At 40.9% G+C, this 27,430-nt stretch overlaps 2 protein-coding genes and 1 long non-coding RNA gene across 3 annotated transcripts in view; 2 read left to right on the forward strand and 1 right to left on the reverse strand.

Annotated features, from left to right (window-relative positions):
- Positions 1-3,437: 3,437 nt before the first annotated feature.
- On the reverse strand, positions 3,438-15,029 carry LOC147315983 (uncharacterized). The gene is made up of 3 exons (XR_015124422.1): positions 14,943-15,029; positions 8,585-8,807; positions 3,438-4,257 (listed from the first exon to the last, which is right to left on the reverse strand). It is a non-coding gene; the product is annotated as an uncharacterized LOC147315983 (long non-coding RNA).
- Positions 11,363-13,521, forward strand: znhit2 (zinc finger, HIT-type containing 2). The gene is made up of 2 exons (XM_086258075.1): positions 11,363-11,433; positions 11,616-13,521. Exon 2 carries the CDS (start codon positions 11,683-11,685, stop codon positions 13,393-13,395), a length of 1,713 nt encoding a protein of 570 aa, XP_086114201.1. The 5' UTR covers positions 11,363-11,433; positions 11,616-11,682; the 3' UTR covers positions 13,396-13,521.
- Positions 15,028-27,430, forward strand: part of lrpprc (leucine-rich pentatricopeptide repeat containing) — a 59,841-nt gene continuing 47,438 nt past the window's right edge. Inside the window, exons 1-11 of the mRNA XM_086259046.1 lie at positions 15,028-15,311; positions 16,052-16,254; positions 16,391-16,513; positions 16,634-16,755; positions 16,883-16,941; positions 17,724-17,810; positions 18,263-18,389; positions 19,815-19,959; positions 20,107-20,261; positions 20,613-20,718; positions 20,901-21,008. Coding sequence (XP_086115172.1) covers positions 15,028-15,311; positions 16,052-16,254; positions 16,391-16,513; positions 16,634-16,755; positions 16,883-16,941; positions 17,724-17,810; positions 18,263-18,389; positions 19,815-19,959; positions 20,107-20,261; positions 20,613-20,718; positions 20,901-21,008 — 1,519 coding nt within the window. The remainder of the gene's footprint in view (positions 15,312-16,051; positions 16,255-16,390; positions 16,514-16,633; positions 16,756-16,882; positions 16,942-17,723; positions 17,811-18,262; positions 18,390-19,814; positions 19,960-20,106; positions 20,262-20,612; positions 20,719-20,900; positions 21,009-27,430) is intronic.

A 27,430-nucleotide genomic window follows, 5' to 3' on the forward strand; every position in this document is an offset into this window, starting at 1 on the left:
CTGGGGACCAAAAAATGAGACATTCACCTTCTCCTGAGAAATCCCCCAACACAGTCTTACATGTAGACATGCATGAGCACATTTATTAATGCACACACAAACACAAGCAGAGGCACATGCGTACATTCTTATACATGCACAGACTTTAGAGAAAACTAAAAAACAAACACAAAGCAGACTGGAGAAGACCTGAAAAAGGGGGACCAGCGCAAGTCATGTCATGTTTATGAACACTTTTTACTGCTTTGTTTGATGAACAGAAATAATGAATCAAAATATTTTAGTAATAGGGAATGTTTCTCTTTACTTGACCTCTGTCAACAGATGTTTCAGAGCAGAGCTCAGCCTCCCTAAGGCGCAAGGATACTTTGCTGTCACTGTTTTCACTGAAAAATGTACATTTTAAAATATTTATTTGTATTTCTAAAAATCCCCAAATAGCTTTAAATGTCCAAATTCTCTCTGTGTGTTCATGTGCGGTGTATGTGTGTTGCATGGTTTGGATGTCAGTTTCTTTACAGCATCTCTGACAGCCAGCATATGATCCTGAGACAGCATGACAGCTGTCTTCATGCCCCTCTTAACATACACACGCTCATCTGCCCACCCACCCGCACTGAAACACATAGAAACACACACGTGCACAACACAGCAAATGACAGATTTGCCACCTTGTGACAGACCTGCTACATCTACCTGCAACCGTCAGGCCCAAGGATAGAGAGGTGATTGGTTGAGGATAATATGGAGGTTGTGTTTACTGTGACTCGAGGCTAGACAGGAGACAAATACAGGGATGGACAAGACACCAAAGGGCTGGTGGATAGATGGATGGATGCCAGGGGTCAAGAGAAAATCTAAGTGAAGCTAGAAGATGCAGGAAATTAGAAAAGTGGAAGGAAAACACGAGTAATGAGGGAATGAGAAAAAAACAGTTTTACAGATAAATTATGTAAAGTTTTTTGCCAAATTGGCTATTTATGCTGAGGCTGGAGGGAGCGGACTATAAACTGAGCTGAAGCACAAACTGCAACAAAGCAAAAAGCTACATAGGGATAGATTTTACTATATAGTAAAATGCCACATCATCATCGACTTCAAAGCAAACTCATTTGTACAAGGTTACCCCAGGCCAGTTTTCTTAGAGGCAGTTCTAACCCCTAACCCTAGGGGAACAAAGACCCTTAAACTAAAAAGTGCCAAGGACATGCGGTGTGGGGGAGATCAAGGGTGGTGGCATTGTAGTATGCATCGCTGAGGTGCCTCCATTTGAGTACAATTGTAGGCACCATCCTCCTCACTGCACCCTAATCTGATGAGACAAGCCTGACATTCCACACCATACAGCAGAGACGTCTCTGGCTTTCATACATATGTGCTCAGACAAACATATGGAGAAGACGCAGAGGTTAAGGAAACAACAACACAGACAAGAGTGACAGATTGTTAGGGTTAAAGCTGCAAGCAAACATTACCTATTAGTTTGCTTTTCTTGTTGATCTTTCCATCTTTTCCTGCTCACCAATTCCATGTCACGGCTGAGAGAACCCGCGTCTCCACTGTCGATGACAGACGTGTTGTTGGAATCAGCGTTGCGTTATTCATTTACATGCTTCTTTCTTTGCATTTTGCTGTTCTTCTGCTGTTCACGCAGTCCTCCAGCATAGGCACAGCAATCTGTGAAAGACAAAAACTTGATATGTCACATGACAGCGATGAGAAAGTAAAGTCACACAAAGGCTCAAGCAAAGTAAAATATCCAGACTTTGTCATTGTGTTGTAAAGCTATGATGAATATGAAAAGTTGCTTTTATACAGTTATTTTTTAACTTGAGATGCAGAGGTTACTGATTTAATACTTCTACCTTCACAAAGCCTATAAGCATGTGCTTCACACAGAGAACCTTGTGCTGTGCTTGAGGGCGGTCTCACCGTCGGCCTTTTCCCAAAGCAGAGGTGATGTGTCCACTAATGTCAACATCGCAGCCAGGGTCAGAGCACTGTCAAAGACCCTAACGCACAACCTTTTCCAGCTAACACTAACCCAGTACGAGTGCGTGATAATGTGCGTGCCCAAAATGCCAAGTGCTCCCCTGTCCCTTCTCAATATTTCATCTGTTGTCTTGCTTTACCTTGCTTTAGGTAATGGCCCAGTCACATAACCCATTTTTCATATGTTTGCCTGTATTTGTGTATTATACCTTTTAGTGATAGAGGATTTTTGTCTGGTCTGTACTTTACTCTTATTTGCTATTCAAAGTGATAGATTTATAACATGAGCATGCAAAAATGTGGCTTTTGCACACGACAGTGTCTCAGTTGAACTCATTCCAGTTTTACATTAATGATAACTTTGTTAGTTACAAAGAACTAGATTTGCCATCAAATGGGGGTTTTAAGTCAATCAAAAGGAGCTCAGTATGTAAGATGTGGCATAAATAGTGGAATATCATTATTATCCATGGTTATAATTTACATTTTGTGTCCAAATCGCCACAATTCTCATTGTCTTTTAGATAAAATGCTAAAAAGGATAAAAATAAAGGTGTAGGAATTTGTCAAAATGATGTGCTGGGTATAAATTCCCATTTGAATTTGAATAAGACATTTTTGTCTTTAGTTGCGTTTTTTTTTTTTTTTCCATTATTCAGCAAACTTTATAACTGTGCTTAAATAGCAACTATAAAAGCAGCTTTCCGTGCCGCTTATATATATTCCTTTTATCTCAATACACCAACTTTTCTGGTTATTTCTTGGTCTCAATTAAAGAAATGTATTCAAAAGTCAAAGCTATGCTATATATAAAGTATATGACACAAACATAATATGCCATGTACTACATATTTCCTGAGCATGATCTGTCAAGATAGAACAGGGACACTGTAAATCAGTTACAACACACATGAGACGCTGCACTGAAGGCATGTAGGTGTTGGAGCGTGAAGAGCTTTCCCTGCTAATGCAGATATAATGATGTGACTATGACTATATCAACGTCAGCGTGTGAGAGTCTGTGTATGTTGCCTCTTCTCGGGGACAGTTGTGCTGCTGATCTGCAAGACAATTCTTTGTGACTCACACCACATGAAAAAGAAAGTTAAAGATAGATAGAGGTAACAAGGGATAGACAGAGGTTGATGAACAAGAGAAGACAACATCTATGTGTTGTTTTGATTGTGATGAGAGGCAAGTGAAGAAGACAGTGAGTTGGCCTACATTCATGTGGCTTAATGTGTGAGGGGAAAACAGAGAGACAGCTCCGTGTCCATCTAATTATTCATCCAAGGAAGGCAGCGGATGTTATGTTGCTAGGTGTGTTTGTGTGTGGGTGCATATGCTGGGGACAGTGAGTATTATGAATAATGTGATTCCCAACCAAACTAAGTAAGATGGGGAGAATATTTATAGATAACCAAAATAAAACAAAAACAAAACATAGTAGTGTTTTGTTTATTTGTTTACATTTACATAAAAAAGCATGGACAAATGGTTGTAATGAAAATAAATATCATGGGAATTAAAATGAATAGATGCATGCTTGAAAAATCGAGGCTACTATTTGTGCTTTAAATTATTATTGTTGTTAAATAACAAAAAAATCAATTAAAATGATCACATTTTCAACATGAGAGTTTCATGGATGGTCAGTGAAGGGGTGCTTCAGTTCACTTTTCAGGCTTTTCAAATACACTAGACACAAAAGGCTGAGAACTGGTGATCTAGACCACTTGTGCAAGTGAGTGTGTGTGTCTATATCAGACAATGTCACACACTTTTTTTCCCCAAGGTGACATACTAGATAACATTTTCACTTTTGGACTCTAAAAGTAGTATTAATCTCCATCAAACGTCCCAAAAGACATTCACGTGCACAAACACACACAGACACGGCCCATATCACAACAGTTGTCTCTGGCATTTCAGTGATTTAGAGCATCATCCCTGGTTGCCACCAGCGTGAAGCTGTGATCTTCACATATATGACACCTCAGCTCAACAAGGTGCACACACACACACACACACACTGAAAGGATGTCTCTGCTCTGTCTCTCCTGCCGTCACATTCTCACTTCCTGATTTAGACAGACAGAGACCAATCCTTTGGGACACAGAAACACTTCTCTTTCGCTCCCTCCCTCCTTCCACGAATCTTTCCCCTTTTCTTGATCTGCTGCTCCCTCTCGTGGGGATGAGGGAAGGCAGGGCTGGAGGTTAGAGAGATGGATGTGGGTGATACACCGATACACAGTCAGTCTCCTGCGGGAATGGTGTGATAGAGAAGAAGAGAGAGGGACAAGGGCAAGTAGAGGGGAAAAAAAGTAGGAAGCTTATTTCTCATGGCTTAAGAAGACAGAGAGGAAACAGAAACACAGGAAAGTGATATCTTGTTTTAGTTTCATGTGTTATTTGTACTGTGTTCCAGATATATATTAAATATATATACAGATACAGATATACTGCTTAAACTGGATGAGTTACTATGATCTGTACTAACCCATTAAAAGGAAAATATTCCCAGTAATTCAGACTTTTTTAAAATTCTGGGATCTCCTTTAACATCTGAAATAAAGTTCTGTCCCTGTGCAACTTGAGCTTGTAATGACTAACCACTGCTTGTTAAGGGCTTTGAATGTCCACTTGTTTTTGTCATGTCTATCTCTCCTCTAAAGAGGACAGGCATGTCTCAAGCGCTTTTCCCTAAGGCTTTTTACTTGTTACACAACCTGCTGTTGTGAAAAATCTACAGGCAAGTCTGAAAACCCTCCCAGCACTTCTTCTTTCTTGTGTGCCATATCTATAAAAACATCCCTCAAATTTAACCCAGAGTAAAGTGCAGTGTAGAGATGAGTAAATACAGTACGTTATATTGCATTTTTTTCTTTCCTTTTTTATTTACTGTGATTTTGAAGATAAAAAATGTTTCCTCAGTTCAAGTTTGGAATTTTTTTCATGACATTCCCCACATGCAATACTACCATACGTTATTTAATTATAATAATTATAAGTTTTTCTTTCAGCTTTTGTATCAGATTCTTACCAATAAATCAAATCTGTTATCTTGTTGGTCTGTCAACTAAAAATACAGTGGCTATCCTAATAGCACTCTTTTTAACTAACACACACCGATGTATGCATCAGGAGCAATCTGGGGTTCAATATCTTGCCCAGAGGCACATTGGCAGTGGACTGGAGGGATTGGAGACTGAGACGTAGCCATTCATGATACAATAAACCACAAATAAAAATTTGAGTGTCGGTTTGACTGGGGTGCATTTTGATAAATGTAGCTTTCTGCCTTCACATGGTTTGGGTGTGTTTTGTATACATCTGTTTGTGTGCAAAATAAGGATATGCTTAAAGAAAATAAATAAACATTAAATGTATTTCTCGCATTTCTATTATCTTCTATTTATTTTGTTACCTTAAAAACTTTGAAATGAAATTAATTAAATGCATTTTGATTTTTGCCTTTAAACCTTGTTGTGATGATAAAGGCTTCCAGAAACATCTATAAATGCATATAAAGGCAAACAGCATAATAATGTGAAGGACAGAGTTTGGATTATTGAAGAGCTTCTAGCTCATCATCCATCCATTCAGCTAGCCCTCAATTTTGTTCTACTTATCCAGTTCAGGATCACACAGGGGGATGGAGCTTATGCCAGCTGACATTGAATGAGAGGGACACCTTGGACCTGTTGTCTTTCCACAGATGGACAGACACCTTTGGCCATTTTAGAATCACCAATTAACCTCATGTGCATATCTTTGTATTGCTGGAGCCACAGAGAACCCACAGAGGGGTACAGAAAGGCCACAAACTGGATTCAAAGCCAGAACCTTGCTATGAGGGCTCAATACTAATTGCTACACCAGCATGCTGCCCTGTAGCTTAACAGGACAAACAAAATGAAAACTTTTAAAACTTACAAACATCAATAGTGGGTTGAGGGGCGTTGCTGTTTCTGCAGCAATGAAATGAATTCATAGAAATTTCAGCAATTTCAGATCTATACCTTTTAGACAGTAACAAAAATACATTTTTAAACACACAGAAACAGATCTAGAGTGGAAGATTGTAAAAAAATGATGCTGAAAAAAGAGAGACAACCAGTGAATGACTGACTGAGTAACCACCAGAAAAAGTATAAACTCTGAAGCCTGCAAAATTACAGTACATAAAATCGCTGGTGTAAACAAAGGGGATAGTACATGAAATTACTGGTGTAGGCTACCGTGATACACTGTACCCTTTATTTCCTGCGTGCTTTGAGAGGTGCAGCGACACATGGAAAGTTGACTTCTAGAGTGGTGTGAGGTTTCTTTTTGCTTCTCCATGCTTGTTTCTGCTGTCACTGCTGTCAGCAGCCGCTTTAGGTCACTGAGAAGCTACCACCCCATCTACCTGTGTTTTAGCACATCACACGCTGCACTGCACAAACACACACACACACAGAGACAAGCACATGCTCATAGGTAGAGTCCACTAGCTGAGGCAGACTGAGGAGCTGCCCAGGAAACAGGGATTTGTTTATGTGGATTGAGTGGCAAAGGAAGGGAGAAAGGGAGAGGAAAGGTGTGTGGGTGAACATTGATGCCTTTTTGTGATGAAGTAAAAGTGATATGTAAATAATAGATCCCAGAGATGAATTATTGAAGGAGTACATTGATGCTCTCATGGTGTGGAAGCAGGAGCTCATTCATGAAAAAAGGTTTGTGGAGGAAAGATGAAAGGGTGAGGGGGGAAACAGGGTGTTGCTATGTCAGCTTTCAGTTCCAACACAGCGACATACACTGATGCACGCACGCACGCACGCGCGCACACACACACACACACGCACATACACACACACACACACACACACACACACAGACTTTCAAACCACATTCATACAATCATAGTTGTACAAGTTTCTCAATGACGATGGGAACAACTCAAAAACAGAAGGAATGGTGCCGATTGTTATTACAGTCCAACATACAACTTTAAAAACATGTTAGCATTTCTTAAACGATCCATAAAATTTATATCGGTTCAGCATGTTTTTAATATCTTTGTAACTGGGTATTGACTGATATACTGTTATTGTATCTATGTTGATTCTCTTTATTAATTTTGTTTCATTGTGTTCTCCAAAAACTTAATGTGCTGCTGTAATCCCAGTTTAGACACTTCTGCAAAAGATATTTTTTATATTATTTAATGTTTTACAAGGAGTCATTCTCATTCTTCTCTCTTACTATTTAATACCCCCAGTGATATTTTTGCTATTTTATATTAGGTCAAAAATAATTTCATCATGTTCCTGAGAATATTGTTCCACGCATTACACTTAATGGGATTTAAAGAGGAAGTAAAAGTGTGAGAATCTTTGTCAGTCAGAATGAAACACTGGCTTCTGGCTCCTCAAATGGAAGCCGGATATTTAACAGAGGCAGGACCCTCCACCCTTAATACACTCACCATTACACAGCCTTGCTCTTGGGTGTTCTATAACGCCAGATCCTGTTGAGCTGACAGGTGACAGAACAGTCCACATCAACATACGTCTACTCTCTTTTGCTCCAAACACACACACACACACACACACACACACACACACACACACACACACACACACACACACACGCACACACACACACACACACACACACACACAAAAATCCTGTTGTCTGCCACCAGCTGATAGGTGACAGGGAGCAGGCTCTGCCTTTTGGGCATGTCCAGCCCTGGAATGTCTGAAGCTGTCTACTGTACAGCAGCAGGGTGTGTGTGTGTGTGTGTGTGTGTGTGTGTGTGTGTGTGTGTGTGTGTGTGTGTGTGTGTGTGTGTACATCTATCTTTATGAGGACAATTCAGAGTTTCCTGCAGTCTGTAGTCCATGGTATAAGAGTACAGATAGATACCATGGACTGTATTTACAGTTGTCTTTGACTCAAGATGACTCTGGCCACCTCATTTCAGCAATAAGTTAACATTATATTGCCCCAATGTCAGGCATGTTGTGGTATTTAGTCCATATTTGACCCACATAATATTAGCTAGTGCCATGGGATGCTGATCTACTTAATTCAAAGTCCTTTCTCCTCTTATAATGCTTCTGTTATAATATACTTTCTCCTGCGTTCAATTTAAATCGGTATAGAAAATCTTCCACCTTGTTGGCACATAGATGGCACATGTGTAATGAATAATGGGGGTATTTTAGGTAGTATTATTATCATTTGAGAATTATAAGATTGTATCTATGCCAGGAGCCATTAGTCTAGGCAATACACAACATTTCGCTGGGAAGTCCTGTGGTTATGACCCTAACCATAGAACCATCATAAACACTATTTATGTCTTTTCTATATCTGTGCTAATAAATGGAAAATAAAGTTGTTGTTTTTTTAAAGGAGTCTCAGAAAGAAAATGGGCCTGGTCTGAAAGCCTCCCTAACATGGATAAGAATCTGCATTACTTCTTGTCATCAGTGTAGTAGTCAGTGAGTAAGTCATGGAGCTTTTGTGTTGGGGTACTACACATGTCACAGGGAATAAGACAGAAGCAAAAGCGAGATAAGAGGAGGCAGCTGCCTACCTAGAACTGCTGGCACGGCAGCCAGGGGCGGGGCCAAGACAGCATGGCACACGTCGTCTCCAGACACCCTTTCTTCTCCCTGCTTCGCCAGAGGCTTTGACAGGCGGCACGAGAGCCCCTTGGCCCAGTGAGGGGTGGACAGCCATCTGACAACTCCCCACCTGCATGACCTTTACCATGCTTGACCCCCCTACAGGAGACGATCACCTCATAGCAAACAGCCCTACGGGAGATGTAGACACACAGTGCAGTCAGGAAGACACACACAACAAACTCAGACATGCATGCCACACACACAAAAAGTCAGGCTTAAAAAGGAGACATCCTATTAAAATATTAGGACATTTAATTTCCAATGTTTAATGGGAGGCAATTATTTACATTTTTAATTCACTTGTCATTTTTAACTGACTCATTCATTAGCTCACATCCGCATCTATGCAAATCAATTTACAAATCATTTAAAATGCAGTGAATGTGAATGTGTGTGTGAATGGGTGGATGACTGGTTGTGTAAAGCGCTTTGGGGTCCTTAGGGACTAGTAAAGCGTTATACAAATACAGGCCATTTACAATCATGATTACACAAAAAAAATAGCCTTTTTTGAAATGGGGCTCTGAAAAAGCCACCCAGTGCTTACAAATAGGGCCCCAGACAACCTGTGGACAATTTAGAATCACCAGTTAACCAGCATGTATTGGAAAGATGCCAGAGTACCTGTATGCTTTTCTCTATTTTTTCTATTTTCCATAAATCCATTTTCTACAAGAGTTTTTGGGAAAATGTTCTAATAGCTCAGTAGTCCATATGTACAAGCAGGCTCAGGCTTCAGATATTTTCAACAGTATGTTTTCATCAGTTTTTACTGACTTGGCTCGTTGTGATGTCAGTAAGAGTGGCAAATGATGGTAATCTCAATCGCACATCTCTAGCTTTATGGCTGAAGCTCCGCCCACCCGCTGTTTAAAACTTCTGTTTTGGACAGGCAGCCAGTAAGAACATCTAAACGTCTAAAACAACTTACAAAACGTATGACGCCTTTTGTATGGCCTGCTTTAACAACGTGCTAACCTTATTTACAATCAATATTGTATGGATGTAATAATGATGCAGTGGATCAAAGTGGATCAAATGAGGAGCTGATAGAAGGCATAGTTTAAAATAATCATGCTTTATCTGCTTAATCTGAGATTAAAAATATGAAGATTAACTGAAAAATCATAGTGTAGACCAAAGTAATTATTTACAGCATTAATGTTAAATACGGTAAATATTCTCATTATGTTTTCACTATAAACGGCATATTTGCTAAATGATATATGATATTAAAACCTGTTAGCCTACCTTCATTACATAAAAATACATTTTGGTTATAAAAGTATATTGTTTTTACAGAAATCAAATCTTACTCTAATTTTGTCATCACATTTTTAAACCATATAAGTAAACCAAATAAGTAATGTGTTGTTAATAGCAGGAGCAGGAACCATATCCTACTATAATTTGGTCAGATGGGGGTTTCTATGTGAATGCATCCACAGTCCAAAGACATGCATGTTAGGTTAACTGGTGATTCTAAATTGGCTGTATATGAATGTATGTGGTTCTCTCTGCATTAGCCCTAGATAGACTGGAAACCTGTCCAAGCGAAGCGCTAAAAGAAGGCCCTATAGGGTTATGCTGGCGCTCATCAAGCATTTCGTTTATTTGCTGTCTTCTTTTATGGAAGTCTGTGAAAATTGATATCACTGAATTTACAACCAATTTTCAAGTGCTTTTGCTTGGTTTTTATTTTGGGATAAAATCTTTTGATTCACCTTTAGCCTCTCTGACTGACTGGAAATGCCCCTGAAGCTACCCAGGGTGTCCTGCACCTAGTTAGGAAAATTCAGTTAGTCTCAGATATGACATCAGTCTCCTTAAGTCGGTTTAAATTGTAAAGTAAAGACACTATAAGAGTAAAACCCCAACAATCAGACTTGCTGTGAGCCAGCACATGGCAACAGTGGGACGGACAAACATACTTTTAACAAGAAGAAACAGAAGGAAACCTTGCACAGTCCAGGCTCAGGTAGCCATGTGCCAGGAGCGTATTGGCGTGGTGGAAAGAGAAGATAAAATCTAATGATACATGGTGGTGTATGAACACATGTGGAGCAGGAAGATCAGAGTCGAGAAGAAATTCTCATTGCATCACACAAAGTCCCATTGCAGGAAAACCTATTCCAGCATAAGTAAGAGATGGTTCAGGGTCACCTGACCGAGCCCTAACTATAAGCATTTTCAAAAAGTAAAGTGTTAAGCCTAATCTTATAGGCAGAGTGGGTGTCTGTCACCAGAATCCAAAATCAGAGCTGGTTCCATGGGAAAATAAGACTCTGCCTCCCATTCTGCGTTCAGAAGCTCTAGGAACCGGAAGCCATCAGCCCCAGAGCGAAATGTTGTAGTAGGATTATATGATACTATGATGTCTTTAAAGTATGATGAATACTATTTTTTCAAGATGTTGTATGGATAAGAATTTTTGAATTAATTTGCATCACTACATCTTTTGTTTCAGTAAATGTGAACATTTTTGCTTTTTAAAAAATTTCTTAATGCAAATTACTTTAATACATGATTTTCTTCTAAAACTGGATTGATTACCCAGTTTTTCCTCCCTGTAATCCTATTAATGTAGATTTACTGATAAAAACAATCCAGTAATTATGCAAATTATTATTATGCAATATCACAAAAACTGCAGTCTTACGTCAGCGCAGCGCTGAACACTGCGTAGCTCTACGTCATCAAAAGGCGTCGTGGCAGCGTGAGAGGGAAAACAAATGCCAGTGCGAATTGCTGTGAAGTAAGTAGAGCATTTATCATTAAAAAAGAAACGGCTATAAGGTTATGAAAGCATTCTGGCGATGCTTAAAGTATTTTTAAAGCTGATAAATGATGGACGCTGCGCAAAATATGCACTTTCCGTTCGTAGCACTTTTACAAGTGTCGTTAATCGAAACTAACGTGCCTTTTCCATATCTGTAGGTTACTGCTCCTGCACCATAACGCTCTCTCCTGATTTGTTCCAAAACCGCGTGTCGGTTCAGTTCTAATGAATCCAGTAATTAGACGGGGACTGCCTCCGTCCGTGAGGAGTCTTCTCACAGACATCGGTCCAAAGGAGGAGTGGACGGATGAGGAGTCTGAAACGGTGACCAGAGATGGCATTCTGCTTCCGCACAGAGGAGCTACGTCTGGAAATGAGCTTCTCACACCTGCCAGGAGCCATGATAATGCTCCAGAGGATGGTGGTGTCTCTGGAAGAAGTGGACTTTGCATGTTGTGTAAAAGTAAACCTCCTTGCTACACCTGTCCCAGGTGTAACCTGCAGTACTGTGGCTTGGAGTGCTACAAGAGCCCTGATCACTCTGCATGCTCTGAAGAGTTTTACAAGGAGTCTGTTCTACAGGAGCTGAAGGAAATGGGGACAACTGAGACTGAAGGGAGAAAGAAAATGCAGGAGATTCTTGTGGGACTCAAACAAAAGGCAGAAATGACACAAGGGGGGATGGAGAGTTTGTTAAAAGAGGCGGGTGTTGTGTCAGATGACACAGATGATAGGGAAGGAGAGGCAGCTGAGAAAGTGCAGGCTGTGGAGCTCCTGGCCAGGTTAGCAGAGCTTCAGCAGTCTGGAGAAGAGAATGCAACAGAGATTGAGGATATTTTGGGAAAACTTGAAGAGATTGGAGGAGGTGCGCTGATTCCTGGAGACACTGATGAGGATGCTGAAAGTGCACAAGGAGAGCTGGACTTGGCTGATCGGCTCTCAGGGCTGGAGATTGACAAACTTTCAGAAGAGGAGCTGTGGGAACTTCTCAACAACAAAGAGAAAGAGAGTTTTGTGAGTCTCATGAAGGATGGAGCTCTTGGTGGCCTGGTTCCCCTTTGGAAGCCATGGTGGGAGGAACATGAGGAGGGAGGCAGAGCACTGGTGGAAGTGCTTGAGGAAGAAGTAAGCAGACAGGAAAGAGAAACTGTGACAACTATGGAAAAGCAGGACATTGATAATGGAGTGAAAACCTCACAAGGTGTTCAGAAACGAATCAAATCAAAGCCAAAAAGCTTGAAAGGAGGAACAGGGAAGGAAACGAGTAAAGGAAGTTCAGCAGTACCCCCAATTTCTTCAAAAATTCCAAAGCTGAGTTCCTTATGTCCAAATCCTTCTCCTCTGGTTTGCTATGGTTTAGTGAATGCACTTTTTGGCTATGCTTTTACCCTGTGCCTGTTTAACGGTGACACCGATTCACTGATGTTTGAGTTCTGTGACATGATTCTTGCTCTGTCTGAGGCACTGAACTCAAGCAAGGTGTTCACCTCTCTCCAAGAGGCCTTAGGCTGTGGAGAAGCTCTCATTTTAGATGGAGGCTACCTTGACAAGGAGGACCTTCTTGCCCCTGCCAGGGCCGTGGAGGCCGTGGCTCACATCATGACTGGCAGAGACGGAAAGGATGCTGCTGGATACTCCCTGGCAGCCTTGAGTCAACTTCGTTCTGTGCTCTCCCGGGCCAAAATGGCCCTGTCTAAAGATGGAGAGGAAGTGGAAAAGAGACGGAAGTACTTCCTGGCAAGCAAGAAGTGTGAATTCTTTCAAGCCTGGGTGCTGGACAATGTACATCAGATTCATAGACTGGCAGTTAAGCTGTGGAGCGAACACAGAAAAAGAGAGAGTGCAAGGAACAGCATGCAGAAAGCCAAGACTGAAGTTGAGAATTTACAGAAAGGGAAGAGAAAAGATAGCGATAAGCTGATTGAAGAACTAAGTTAAAGAAGATTTGGTTTAACGTGTTGATGCAAAAGTTCATGTTGTAATAAAATGCATCATATTCTCTCATATAGTCAAATTCCTACTGGCAATAAAAGCTGATATTTTCCACTAATTTCTTTGGTTATCTTTCTTGTATTAATTTATTTTAATGAGGAGAAAAGTAATTTAAAATCTGTTTAAATTTCCTGTATAAGCCATAAGAATTTATATTAGTCAAATTGGAAATAGAAGAGTTTTCAATACATACGTAGATGGATACTTTATTCATCTCCAGGGGCAAAGTCAGAAATTCCAGCAGTAACACATTAAGTGTTACTATTTTGTAACAGTTATTAGGTGATATACAAATAAGATATAATTTGATATGTAACAAAAGGATCAAGTTTCCACCTTAAATTTGAAACTACAATTTCTGAAAAAATTACTTTAAAAGGACCTTTGGAGACACAGGTCATTTAATACATTTAGAATGATTTTTTGTCAGTTAATTATAGATCATACCTCTCGCCCTATGGCAGCTGGGATACACTTTTAGAAGCGAAAGAGAATAGATGGATAGAATTACAGACAATTTCATAGTAGCTTTGGGAGAACTGTTATAGTACTTGAAAACCTTACTATTGAATTAATAAGTGATGAGGTGAAACTGTACATGTGTGTATTTGTTTTCCCAAAGGACAGTGGTGATAGAGTTCAAAAGAACTGACATAAGACTGCAAGGGAGCTTGAGCTGTTATGCAGTGAGTGTTTTCTTAGTATTGTTCTGAATGCACAGATTAGTTCGCAATACGTTTTGTTATCTAAGTGTTAATTTATTATTTAGGTTTTCATGGTTATAAATGAATCCAAACAGTTCTAGAGTTTTCATTATGGCTGTTATGTTTTCATATCTTACGTCAAATAGGAAATTATATAGTGCAGGAGTCTCAAACATAAGGCCACGGGGGCAGAATTGGCCGGGCTAAGACTCCAATCCGGCCCAAAAGAGCTTTGGAAAATGTTAGAGGGCATAAATTTTCGACATCTTTCCTTTATCAGCTTTTTCTACTGATAAAGCTCCCCCCCCCCCCCCCCCCCCCCCCACCCCCCAGGGCCATTCATACTATAACAAAGTAATTAAGTAATAGTTAAATGACAGAGAACGTCCCGTTATTTTAGTTCTATAAAGTGCATCCAAAGTGAAGAAAAATCGGAAACTTTCTTCAAACTAACAGAAATTTTCTGTTGTATAATTACAGGATAGTCAGGGCAATGACCAACCAGACATTTTTCTCTTAATTTTAATTTCCTAAAGCTTAAGCCATTTAATCTACAACAGCTGCATTTTCTTAATCACACTTAATGTCTGAGACATACATTTAAATTTTTTTTTAATATTAAGAAAGCTCAGGTATTAAATGTGTAGTTAAACTTTACACCGACATTACGAGAAATTTCACCCACTTAAGATGTAGTTTGTAGTCTGACATCCCTCGTACAGTGCGAAAATAGATTTTTTAAATTCTCCATAAACGAGTATGATAAAAACCATAAAATAAAACACTGACCTGAACCATACTGTCAAGGCAAAGAATATAAACAATATGTAAAGGTTAGAGATGCTATTATACATGTATTTTCCAGCCTTTAGCCATGTCCCAAAGAACGTTTCTTTTCACCGTGCGCCTAGCGCCACTCTCGCGAGGACTTTTGGCAAGTCACGTGGTGCGGATGTTCTTCCACGCTGCGACAGAAAACATGGCTGCGCTCTTGAGATCATCCCGGTTACTCAAGTTTTCGCCTTCGGGTTTGCTTCAGATCACATGCACTAAAAGAAACGGACCGACGCTTGGTCGGCTGTACAGCGGGGCTCTCAGCGGCAGAAGGACCGGAGTTTGTGCCCGACAGATCGGACCTGTTACTGAAAACGCGTCCAGGTACCAGGCATCTGTGATTCACGCGTGAGCATGCAGCAGCAGAGATGTCATTGAGGCTCAATGACACCCAAAGGCACACGCAAGTGTTGACAGATATGACCTGCTGCATTAAATGTGGTTTGTTAGGATACGTTATAGATCACGTAGGTAACAGCTCAGTTCTCGTTGGTTAAACATGGCTACCAGGTTATGCAAGGTGATGATGAGTTGTTGTGTAACCAGGGTAAACTCACTGTCTGTTTAATCTGTAATCAAGCCGGTTACTATAATCTAGTTCGTAATGAAGCTGTAACTGTTAGCAACCACTTCCTGCCATCAATTTGCTCCCAGCTGTACACACGCTGACTTTTGGGCCTATCACTGGAGACCAGTGTGCACTGTTACACAGCAGCCACGATGATGCGCGTAAATTGCAGCTTAAATGAACATTTATAGTATTATTAATGAGCACGAAAGAAAAACTGGCCTCAGCTGATATAGAAGTGATGGCTACTAGCAGCCGTGGACCTACTTGGAGGGACTTTTTCTTCACTTCAAGGTCACAGGTCTGGCTTTCACTGTGTACAGCTGTGTAACTGTCTTTGACAACATGCCTGTTGTTGTGCAGTAAACACATACTGTGATGGTGGGGCAGACTTTCTGAAATTAAATATTTTTTTTCTCTGATATGCATCCACAGCAGAACTGAGTTAGTTATTTTTCTGCTGTTGCATTTATACCTATGGCCTGTATCTTCACAGTCGCGTGTGGTCATATGCAGCGGGGTGTGTGCGTAGTTTTTCTGTGGCCACCGAGCTAAAGGATGAAGCCAGCATTGCAGTGCGCTCCAAGCAAGCGCAGCAGTTTGACTGGGCCCTGACCAGGCTGGACAGTTCTGTGAGGAGGACCGGTCGTATTACCAAGACCCTGCTTCAGCGCATCTTCCATGATATCTGCAGGGCAGGTAGGCAAGAGGATGAGCAACCACAGAGGGACCTTTAATAACGGATGCCTGCTAATGGCCATTTGAACTCTTTGAGAGACAGTAATGAAATGTTTTGCTTTCTCTCTCCTTCCTCATCCACCTCTGCTATCTGCAGGCTATCCCAGTGGTAACCAGGCCCTGTTGCTGCTCCGTAGCTGTGGGTCCCTGCTGCCTGAGGTGCCTCTGGAAGAACGCACTGAGCTGGCACACCGTGTGTGGGAGAAACTGAAGGAGTTGGGTAAGGGGCTGCGCTAAGTACAGTCTTGCACACACAAGAGATGTGCACTACAAAATCCTAGTTGTGTAGTGAGTGTTTTGTATATGTTTAATTACCCTGGCTGCACATTGTCTTCGCTAGGTGCACAGTATGATGTGAGCCACTACAATGCTTTGCTGAAGGTTTACCTTCAGAATGAGTTCAAATTCTCCCCCACTGACTTCCTGGCCAAAATGGAAGCGGCTAATATCCAGCCCAACAGAGTAAGTAGTGCAGTGCAGAGTGCTGTAATGTCAAGAAATGCATAGTTAGATTTGTGTTCAGCTACATGAAGAGAGTATTTCATTTTGTTAATTCTAGCTGTTTTAATTTGTTTTATTTTATGCATAGGTTACCTACCAGAGGCTCATCGCAGCCTACTGCCAAAATGGAGATATTGAAGGAGCCAGGTGGGTAAATGTTCTTTTCTTAATAGTAACCTGTCCACTGTGGGTACTTTTGCTGAACTAACAGTTTCACAATTCAGGTGAATGGAGTAGGTGTCTTTAAAGAAACTATTTTGGTTACTCCTAAAAGTCCACATCCATATAACACCATGTGAAATGTTTTCATTGAACCCAGTACTACTGATGAGATTGTCTCTATTTCTACTGACTGCAGTGTGACTTGTGAGCACTGATCTTGCCAGGCGAACTCTCCTCCTCACAAATTTCAGTGTATTTCCTGAGTGAATGACTCATTCACTATTGTTTTTTTTTTTAAAGGAACAGTGCATATTAATTAACATGAGCATTTATATTCATCATGTAAATATGACTTTTGTCATCTGTAGTCCCTGGTATGACCCTACAATAATAAAATACATCCTCCCCAACAATCAGATTGCCCACTATGAGCAAGCACTTAGCGACAGTAGGAAGTTAAAAAGTAACTTTTAACAGGAAGAAATTCTGGCAGAGCCAGGCTGAGGGAGGGACAGCCAAGGCTTTCCATGGTCAGCCCTCTTGTTATATCGTGATCAGGAGGGCTAATCATTATAAATTTTTCTGTGTGGTGGTTTTTGTTTATTTATTCTTTTAAATACTTGTCATTCAGCTCAGCAGCCTTTTCTGTGTCTGGGTATTTTGGTTTACCGTGCTTCTCATGGGTTTACTGTTAGATTACTTGTTGTGTTGCGTGCTTTTTTTTCTTCTCATTTTAATGTTGATGTAATGCTTTTCGGCTTTCTCAGCACCATATTGGGTTTCATGAAGAATAAAGACTTGCCCATCACTGAAGCTGTGTTCAGTTCGTTGGTGACAGGTCATGCTCGTGCAGGGTAAGTGTCAGTACTTTTTTATTTATCTATTTTTTTTAACATATTGAATTTAATATCAATATGTGGGGCCGGGGTCTTTCTGTGTGGAGTTTGCATGTTCTCCCCGTGTCTGCGTGGGTTCCCTCCGGGTACTCCGGCTTCCTCCCACCGTCCAAAGACATGCAGTTTGTGGGGATAGGTTAATTGGATAATCCAAATTGCCACTAGGTGTGAATGTGAGTATGAATGGTTGTCTGTCCTTGTGTGTTAGCCCTGCGACAGACCGGCGACCTGTCCAGGGTGTACCCCACCTCTCGCGCTATGACAGCTGGGATTGGCTCCAGCGCCCCCCGCGACCCTGAAAAGGATAAGCGGAAGCGACTGGATGGATGGATGAATTTAATATCACATAACAAATGCTATAATTGAAGGAATTTGGATTTAAATAAGCTGTAATCTTTATTACTCGACAGTGACATCGAGAGTGCTAAGAACATCTTGTCTGTGATGCATGGAGCAGGAATTGAACCGGGTCCCGACACTTACGTGTCACTGTTGAACGCGTATGCTGAGAAGGGCGATCTGGAAAACATGAAAAAGGTGTGTGCATTAATTGTGTGTAGTGCCACCTAAGGGTTGAAGGTGTAGGTGTATTTAAGGGTGCAGCTTTTGAACTGCTTGCCACTTTTTTAGCTTATCTGGTGAAGGTATGCTGAGCTTGTGTGATGCGAGGTCTCCAACAGTCCATCCAAAACTCAAAAGAGTCAGTACTCCAACTACAGTTCTGGTCCAACATTAATTTAATTTACAGATAAGGATTATTTAATGGTTGATCATGGTCTGTTGATACTCTTGCTTTATTTATGTACTTCACACATTACAGTAACCTTTGAATTGTGAGCTGGATGAGCTACTGTGTCACTGGCATTGTAATTAAAAATATAACATATAATTGTATTTGCAAACCACATGTGATGATTTTTTTCTGTCTCACTGCATTTTTGCCCATGTTGTATATCGTGAGTAAGTTGAGGAAGGGATTTTACCAACAAAAAGTTCAAAAATCTTCTGTTTTGAGTCTTTTCTACGGTGGCCCTGAGAGGCCAAACGGACTGCAACTTAAGAAAACACCAGCAATAAGAAAAAGGCTGCAAAAGCACACAAAACACAACGGAAATAGGAAAAACGACAACATAAATAGGAAAAAACAAAACAGAAATAGGAGAAACAGATTTCCAAAAGCACAAGGAAAGTGTTTCTGGGGAGACAATAACCCGATGGACCATTTGCAGGAACCAAAATATGCTAAGAATTGCGCTGGGAGACACTTAAAAGAAGTGGAGGATCTATCGGTTTTGTGAGCAAAGAAAAGATGAGAGGTAAGTGTGTTAGCCCAACTATTAGCCTAAAAACCTGTCATCAGTATTGTATGAATCATGATAAAACACACCTAGCATGTTTTGGGTTCCTGCAACTGTTCCATCGGGTAATTTTCTCCCCAGAAACACTTGCCTTGTGTTTTTTCCTATTTCCGTTGTTTTGTGTCCTTTTGCAGCGTTTTTCGTATTGCTGGTGTTTTCTTAAGTTGCAGTCCGTTTGGCCTCTCAAGGCCACCGTACTTTTCAGATATTAGCACGTGTCATCTTAGACCAAGCCTGATAAAGTTTGTTAAATGGAATGTTGATTTAAATTGTCCATTACATCTGAGCGGCTAGCACAGGGAATTAATCTGTTAAAAACAAACATGTCCCCCTAGGGGGCACAAACATATGAAAAATGGGTTTGGCTAATAATTATATTGCTAACTGTATAATAAATGTAATTTTGTCTAAAATAAATAATTCATCTGTCTAGTAATAATGCTGTTTAAAGTCAGACATGTCAGGTTGCCAAATAATTGATATATATAACTTTTGATTTTCAGACAAAATTTTATAAAAGTTATCAGAAGAATTTTAGATTTTCAAGGTTGCTTACTCAGTTTTATACCCCTCCTCTCTTCCTTATTAATTTGCTTTCTTTCAGACTCTGGAGGCGGCAGAGAGTGCAGACTGCAGTCTGATGGACCGGGACATCATGCAGGTCATCTTCACGCTGGCCAAGTCCAAACACCAGCAGCACATCCCAGAGATGGTCGAGCGCTTGAGGCATGAGAGGGGTTACGTTCCAGGTACACATTAATGTGACGTGTTTTACAGCACTCACTTTAGTTTTATGAAAGTAAAATCATAAAAAGAAATACAATTTAGTCAAAGTCTCGATTTAAAGAAATTGGGAGCTGTTATACAAATTGTGTGTGTTGTTGTTGTTCTTGCAGATGCCATGAACTTGTGTCTGAGCCTGATAACTCAGGGACAGGAGGACACAGCTTTTCACATCTTGAAGACGTTTCCCACTCTGCAGTCTGATAACTCAAGTGACTCTGCCAACCTGGGCAACTTCTTCCTCCGACATTGCATCAACATGGATACGGTACTCAGGCCCTGGTTTCTTTAAGAGACAAAGACACAGGATCAGACCATATTTTAGAGGAGGGGTGTCAAACATATGGCTGATATAATAAAGACTTTCTCCCTGCGCATTCATACTACACCAAAGTACTTAAGTAATAGATATTCAATTAAATGACAGAAAAATTCCTAAAATTCACTTGACATCAAACTCGGCTGTTTATGGCTGCCAATGTAAAGTTGGTTTGATATCCCTGGTCAGTTCTCTTTAGCAGTTGACTGTTAGCTGGCATTGATTTTCAAACTGGATGCAGGGTTTGTAACGTTAATAACAATATAAATTACATTTTTGTTTCCTATATGTGGACTCCAGTCTCTGGAGAAGATCATCTGCTTCTGCAAAGAGCTCCAAGAGTCAAATATGCACACATCACCACTCAGCTTCACTCTGTCCTGCGCCCTGGAGGCCAAGAAAACTGGTACGGCACATGCTTTCACTTACATGCATCTGCTTACTCACAGATATATTTATTTGCTACTGATGCATGCACACTCGCCAATTTACTTGCATGTGGTCAATTGTAAGCAAAACATAAAAGTTTGCCAGTTATATCCAGTAATATATCAAGTTATTAATTAACTTTTTTATCTGTATTTGCAGGTACTTCTTTAGAGCTGATGAAATTATTTAAGGAGGAGAAGTTGCCCGTAAGACCTCACTTCTTCTGGCCCCTTCTCACTCAGCACGTCAAAGACAAGAACATAGCTGGTACACACACACACACACACACACACACACACACACACACTTACTTTTACTACTACCTTTGTGATGATTAAGCCTGATTCAGACCATAACCTCAGGATCAAGTCGTACCCACTAAAACAGCCCTTTGTGGCGATCGTGGCTCAAGAGTTGGGAGTTCGCCTTGTAATCGGAAGGTTGCCGGTTCGAGCCCCGGCTTGGACAGTCTCGGTCATTGTGTCCTTGGGCAAGACACTTCACCCGTTGCCTACTGGTGGTGGTCAGAGGGCCCGGTGGCGCCAGTGTCCGGCAGCCTCGCCTCTGTCAGTGCGCCCCAGGGTGGCTGTGGCTACAATGTAGCTTGCCATCACCAGTGTGTGAATGGGTGGATGACTGGATATGTTAAGCGCTTTGGGGTCCTTAGGGACTAGTAAGGCCAAAATACAGGCCATTTACCATTTTAAAGACTTTTTGGAAAGTCAAGACCAGCTAAAATGTTGCCCCTCCCTAAGATACTCATACAACTTTGATTTTGCAACATTGTCATATTGATGAGGTCCATTTGACTTTATTTTACATCCTGATTAATTGCTGTAGAAGCTAAACATGTCTTCATGTGTTAATGTTATGTTTTTTTATGAGTTATTGCTCATGTGCTTGTAATCTGTGCCATCACTTGGAAGCCAATAACTTGATAGAAACCATTAGATCTTGTAGCTAAACAAGCCGCTTTACCTGATGCGAGCAATCTTGTGTGTATGAGAACCTAACAGGTGTTATACAGCCTTGTGACAGAAGGAAAAACTGACCTACCAGCTGTTTTTAATACACGTAATAGGAAATAGGTTTTTGGTGAATGTCATATTAGCAGTTTTTGAACATGTTTTTCTTTTTTTTTTTCTGTGGTGCAGAGGGGATTATGACTTCCTCTGTACCAGAAAGAGCTTTTAAAAGAGTTTCCCTTAAATATTAATGACTCACAGAGTGGTCCAACTGGGACAGGTTTCACTTGGCTGGGGCAGTGAAGGGCGAAGAGGTCTGATCCTTGCATGACAGAGTCAGAGCAGGCGAAGACGAGACAAACGCACACAGAAACACCTACTCACAAATCCACACGGGTCTCTCTAGAGAGTTCTTGGAATAGATAGCAAATTTTAGAAGATGTACACACTTTGCATTTGTTCCGGATCCTAAAGAAATGTTGACTTTCAGAAAGTGCAGAGGCAAATGAACATTGTATTTTTAGCTCATCTGGCTGAAGGACCGATGAGCTTATGCCATGGCGAAGCTTCTGTCTGCACATCACAAGAATTGCTACTTTTCCTTCAGCATTGCTCATAATTTAATCAAACTTGCACACATTGGTCACCTAATGGGTCTTTTGGCCTTTTTTTACAGGAAATAACTAGAAAAGCTACTACGTCATTAACGTTTTGGTTTTTATCGGGTTTCTGGAACTCTAAACACTTTTAGACCTGTTGTGTAAGTCTTTGAAATAATCTTTGGTATGTGCTTCTAGCAGTGTTGCAAAAAGACACCGTACATATAAAAGCGAACACTACATCAACTGTGCAGAAGCAGTCTGAATGGTTGGACTTCTGCATCTCCCTCCTGCTCATACAGACCCACATAGATGGATGCACAGACCTCTCGGATGCATTGAGGGGTCAGAGGTCGTTTTGCTTCAGTCGTTTCCTCCAATCATTTGTCTAAGTCAACTTGTTTTTCAGTCCAGATGTTTTTCCGATTCCCTGCAGTACTCCTTTTCCACTGAAGTGCTATGCCGATGCCTTGTGGGGGCACGGGGCTACATTTAGATTGTGAGAGTAATCTTTGCTTTATTTCTTTCCAGGATAATAATCAAATGGGGACTTTTTTTTTCCTCCTGAGCAAAAAAAGCAGTAGCAGTAACTGGTTGTATGAAATTAACACATAAATGGAGCCATTACATCAATTAATGTAATTTATTTCTGCAAAGTATTCTGGACAATAATGAGCAGGGTAGGTAAAAAAAAGTATATTTCATAGCATATTATTTTGTACTCTTGGACAACAATGAGCTAATGCGTGATATTACACAGAAAATGTGACGGCTGCCAGAATATTTACAAGAGCAGCTTTTTAAAAAAAAGCTGTTTCTTTCATGTCAGAACAAACTTGACAAATAATTTCATTTTTAACTTTTAAACTTTACTCACCTGGAGCTTTTGACAGGTACTATGTGTGATTTGTGTTAAATGTGGCACAGCCCCCCTTTTTCCCCCCCCTTCTTTCACTGGGCACGTTACTTTTACTGGACTCTTGTCTGACACTCGGTTGAAAACTTTTTGGGGTTTTAGCCTCTTAATATAGTTTAATGGCTCAGCAGATGCATTTTATGGGAATATTTCTGTCCCCAATTTCTGTCTCGTTTGAAGGAAAATAATTAGTTTCTTTCTCTTGTCTTTGTCAGCTATGGGCTTGTGGGGGAAATCGTCTCACTGACAGATAGCTGGCATCTGGCGACTTGTCAAAATTCATAACTCATTAGTGAATGTGCTCTGTCAAATGTGTTCAGTAGCCGCTCGGTTTTTAAGTGCTTTATTTATGCTGAACCCTGGGTCTCTCTTTGTTTTTTTTTTAGAGCGATTAATAAATGATGTATTTTTCAACTGTCAGCCAATTGACAGCATTTGAACTGGCAGGGAGTAGAAACCGGTTACGCCGGTGTGGCGATGCTGCAGATTGGCTTCTCCGTGTGGTCGAGACAGATTCGCAGTTTGAATGGTGAGATGTCTCGGCGGCTAGCTTGACAGCATGAACAAGTGGACTAGACAGGAGTTTAAACATGCACAACCACACACACAGACACTTACTCCAGCTTAAATTCTCTGACCGCACAGTCTCGAAGCCACACAGACACATCGGACAGCATCCATTTAGGTATCACAGAAGGAGAAAGGAGGAAGAACGGAAGGAAGGAAAACGGAGAAACTTCACTCTCACTCACACACTCGCATGTTTGTGATGGTGTTGGCCTCAACGCTCATGAATGATGCAACTTCTCTTTTCTTTCCCCCCTTTCTCTCTCCTGCTGTTGTTGGAGGTGTGTGTGTGTGTGTGTGTGTATTGAAAGTTGGAAGTGGAGAGGGCGGGCTTTTGAAGACCAGTGCAGGTGATGTGACTGATGCAGAGTGACTTGATTTCATGTAAATGTAAGGGCTCTGAGGGAATTCACTTTGGATTACGCGCCCCACTGTGCACGGCCTATGAAATATTAAGCGCCGTGTCACTTTTTGTCCACAGGTGTCACTAGCAGGCAGAGAGGCCGGAGCTGTGGAATTGAAGGCGGGCAGTGGCGGGGGATGGGGGAGAACATTCTGATTAGGTGTGGATTTGGCGGGTTTGGAGAAAGCATATGTTTGGCCATATATGCCACCTGCCTGCAGCTAGTCGATGCTTGTCAGTCCTCGCAACGCAAAGCACTCTTATCACATCTGACATGGAGGAGCAAGAAAAGGGAGCGGAGGGGAAACTGTAGAGGAAGAGGTGGTGTTTCTGGCCTTGTTTGTTTGAGAGTCGGGGTGATGAGGTAAAGGCTCCCTTCTCTGCTTTTGCCCCTTACCTGATTTTGTTTACATCCTCTGTGGGAAGCAGACTTTTCTGTCAGATAGTTAGCACATTCACAGCCTGACCCTGAACTTAATTCTGATTTAAAATGTGGTGTGAGAGCCAAGTATCATCTTGATTAAAAGAAAGAAAAGGAAGGGTGAAATTGCAGCTCTAGATGTCTCACAAAATAGACTTTTTCTTATGTTTTTAAACATAACCTGCCTTTGCCTTGCAGCAACAATGTCTACCTTTAGAGAGTCATGGACACGGAGAGACAGATGGTGTTAGGGGGGGAGAGAGCAAAGGGGGAAGTGACAGGTACTCATGTCCAAGGACAAGAGGAGATGACAGCGACCAGTTCACTCCACTCCTCTCCTCCTCTCTCTTCTCCATCCTCACTTCTCGTCTGTGACAGTTAACCTGAAGACATGAATCTGATGATGATATCTTGTGACCACTGCCATGCTTAACTCACTACTTTGATACTTCTTGCCTGGATGGTATGTCAGTCTTAATGCTGACCAACCTAGAGAGGTCTCCCCTCTTCTCAGTTGTCCTCTGTGCCAAATCTGTCTTTAAATTGTTCAGACAGGGAGGAAAGAAGAAAGAGGCTTTCACATTATTATGTATTCTGGAGTGAAAAGACAAAAGAGAGAGTGGTATAAATGACACTACATATTATCAGGCCTTGTTTAGCGTTGTAGCTTAACTGTTTTACTAATTTATTCGTAGTTAACAGTTTTGACAGATGAGACAAAGGCACTGGTTCTGTATTTACTATATTGACGTTACTTAGATATAGTACTGTGCACCCCTCTTTTCTTTACATTTTGCTAGGGATATAGTAAAACGTGCATGGAAGGCAAAAACAGTCTGTACAATTCTAAGAAGCTTGAAAGTCAATATTTTAATAGATAGTATTGGATTGTGGATCAAAATCTATCCATCAGATTTCGACAAGATCTCCAACACCAACACCAAAATTCAGCCCCAAACCATCACAGAGCCTCCATCTTGGTTTATAGATGTACCTACTGATGATGATTTGAACCTCCCATTGCATTTGTCTTCCACTTCCACTCCCAGTTTCCTCAATTGTTTTTAAAGTACACACTGCACACCTTGTCTAGTTCTTCGCTAATAGCTCTTCGGGAATCACTTTATTGGTGCAAAAAAAAAAAAATTCCTAAAGATATGGTTTTAAAATCCATTCTTTACCAAGTTATTGGTGATGTGTAGGCACAACACTAGTTCATCCCTTGAAAGAGCTGTCATTGAGTGATTCTTAGTTCAGTTTAAAGTGGCTTTACAGTGAAAAGGAGTGAGAAAGCAGCCAATGTTTCAACGAAAACTTTTAAAAGATCTTCAGAGAGCTTGGAGAACTATTTCTTAAGACCACTTTAAAAATTCTAAGAAAGTCTGGCTCCCTGGAAGTAAAATGTAAAGAAATTAAGACTTTTGCACAGTATTGCTTGCGTAACCCCCTTTTTTAAAAAACAAAGAAAGAAAGAAATTTTTAATAACTAGTATTATTCATAGGCTTGCTTCTTAGTTAACTCAATTCAAGCCTTTAAATCAAACCAAATAAGAAACAACCTGGAGTTCAGAGGAATTAAAGCTTTTGGTTAGTTGATTGTGGGGATGAAAGCACACAAACCTGCTCAACTGACCAAAGAAAAGTGCTGACGGTCATGAAAGCTCATGTGTGGAAGCTGAAAAGCGTGAGAGAACCTGTCCATTTATATACTTCCAGCTATCCATTCACTTGTTTTCAGCTCCTTTTGCTCTCTGTGAAATTGATTATGGATTATTCAGGAGGACAGAAGGTGCTCCCTGTTTTCTTTCATAAAAAAAGAGTTGGATGAAAGCGATTAGGGGGTAAGAATGGAGGGATGGGCAGCAGAGTGGATGGATCCTCCATTGAGAAGATCGTCTGTTTACTTTAACTTGAAAGCAGGTAGATGGATAGTGAGAGGGGACGATGAATGAGTGAAATGGAGGGCGGAGAAGGGTGGATGGATGGAGTGGTTCAGGTAGCCCTACCTGGGATAATGCACCCCAGCGGCAGGTTTTAATGGCATATAAAAGCCCAGGACTCATCTTTTATTCAGCTGAAAAGAGGCTGCCAGGTGAACATACGTCCCATTAGGATGCAGAAACACAGATATGTGTGTGTGTTTGTTTTAGTACCTGAGTGCAGCTTAAATACACACAGCATCTTAAGGTATGTCAACTCAAGGAAGCACTTTAGGATAGTTTTCAGAAGTCCGCTTGGGAGCCAGGTGTATAAGCCCTTGATGTGCTTATGCATAGCATGTATAGTACCATAGATGGATTATTTCTGTCCTTGCACCAAATTGTAACACTTAATAAGAGCAAACACGCACACATTTAGGCCCATTTCCTTTGTGGCCATGCTCCCAGAAATATGCAAAGTGCTCCAAAGCTGCTTGCATATGTGCACACACAAACATGAAGATGCTTGAAGGCATGTTAAACATGCGAATGGCTGTTCCATATGTATGTGACTGTTTTTGGCCTCTTTCCCTGGAGCAGGACCTCCAGTTTCTGCTGGAGAACAGGGTGAGGGTGCAAGAGTCCACTTCAGGGCAACTGCATGTTTATGCACACGCACTCACTCGTCTGAGGTAGATCGCGAAAGAGCCATTTGCACTTTGTTGCTGAAAAGAAGAGTGGATTTAATAGTTTTTCGTCAGACCTGTGCACAAATATGAGAAAAGGAAAGCATGTATAAAAGTTCTTAATTTCACCCTTTCAGTCACATTAACTTCAAGGCCTTTCATATTCTATGATGCATTTGTCATTAGAATCTGAATGATAGAAAAGCTGGTTTA

This window comes from Aulonocara sp. 'chitande type north' Nkhata Bay, linkage group LG13 (assembly GCF_057382095.1).
Source record: "Aulonocara sp. 'chitande type north' Nkhata Bay isolate Kocher_YH1m ecotype deep benthic linkage group LG13, A_spYH_male_GT1.1, whole genome shotgun sequence".
In the NCBI taxonomy this organism is placed as follows: domain Eukaryota; kingdom Metazoa; phylum Chordata; class Actinopteri; order Cichliformes; family Cichlidae; genus Aulonocara; species Aulonocara sp. 'chitande type north' Nkhata Bay.

Excerpts from the sequence above, each read along its gene's own strand:
- znhit2 (XM_086258075.1), top strand. The coding sequence starts at position 11,683 with ATGAATCCAGTAATTAGACGGGGACTGCCTCCGTCCGTGAGGAGTCTT.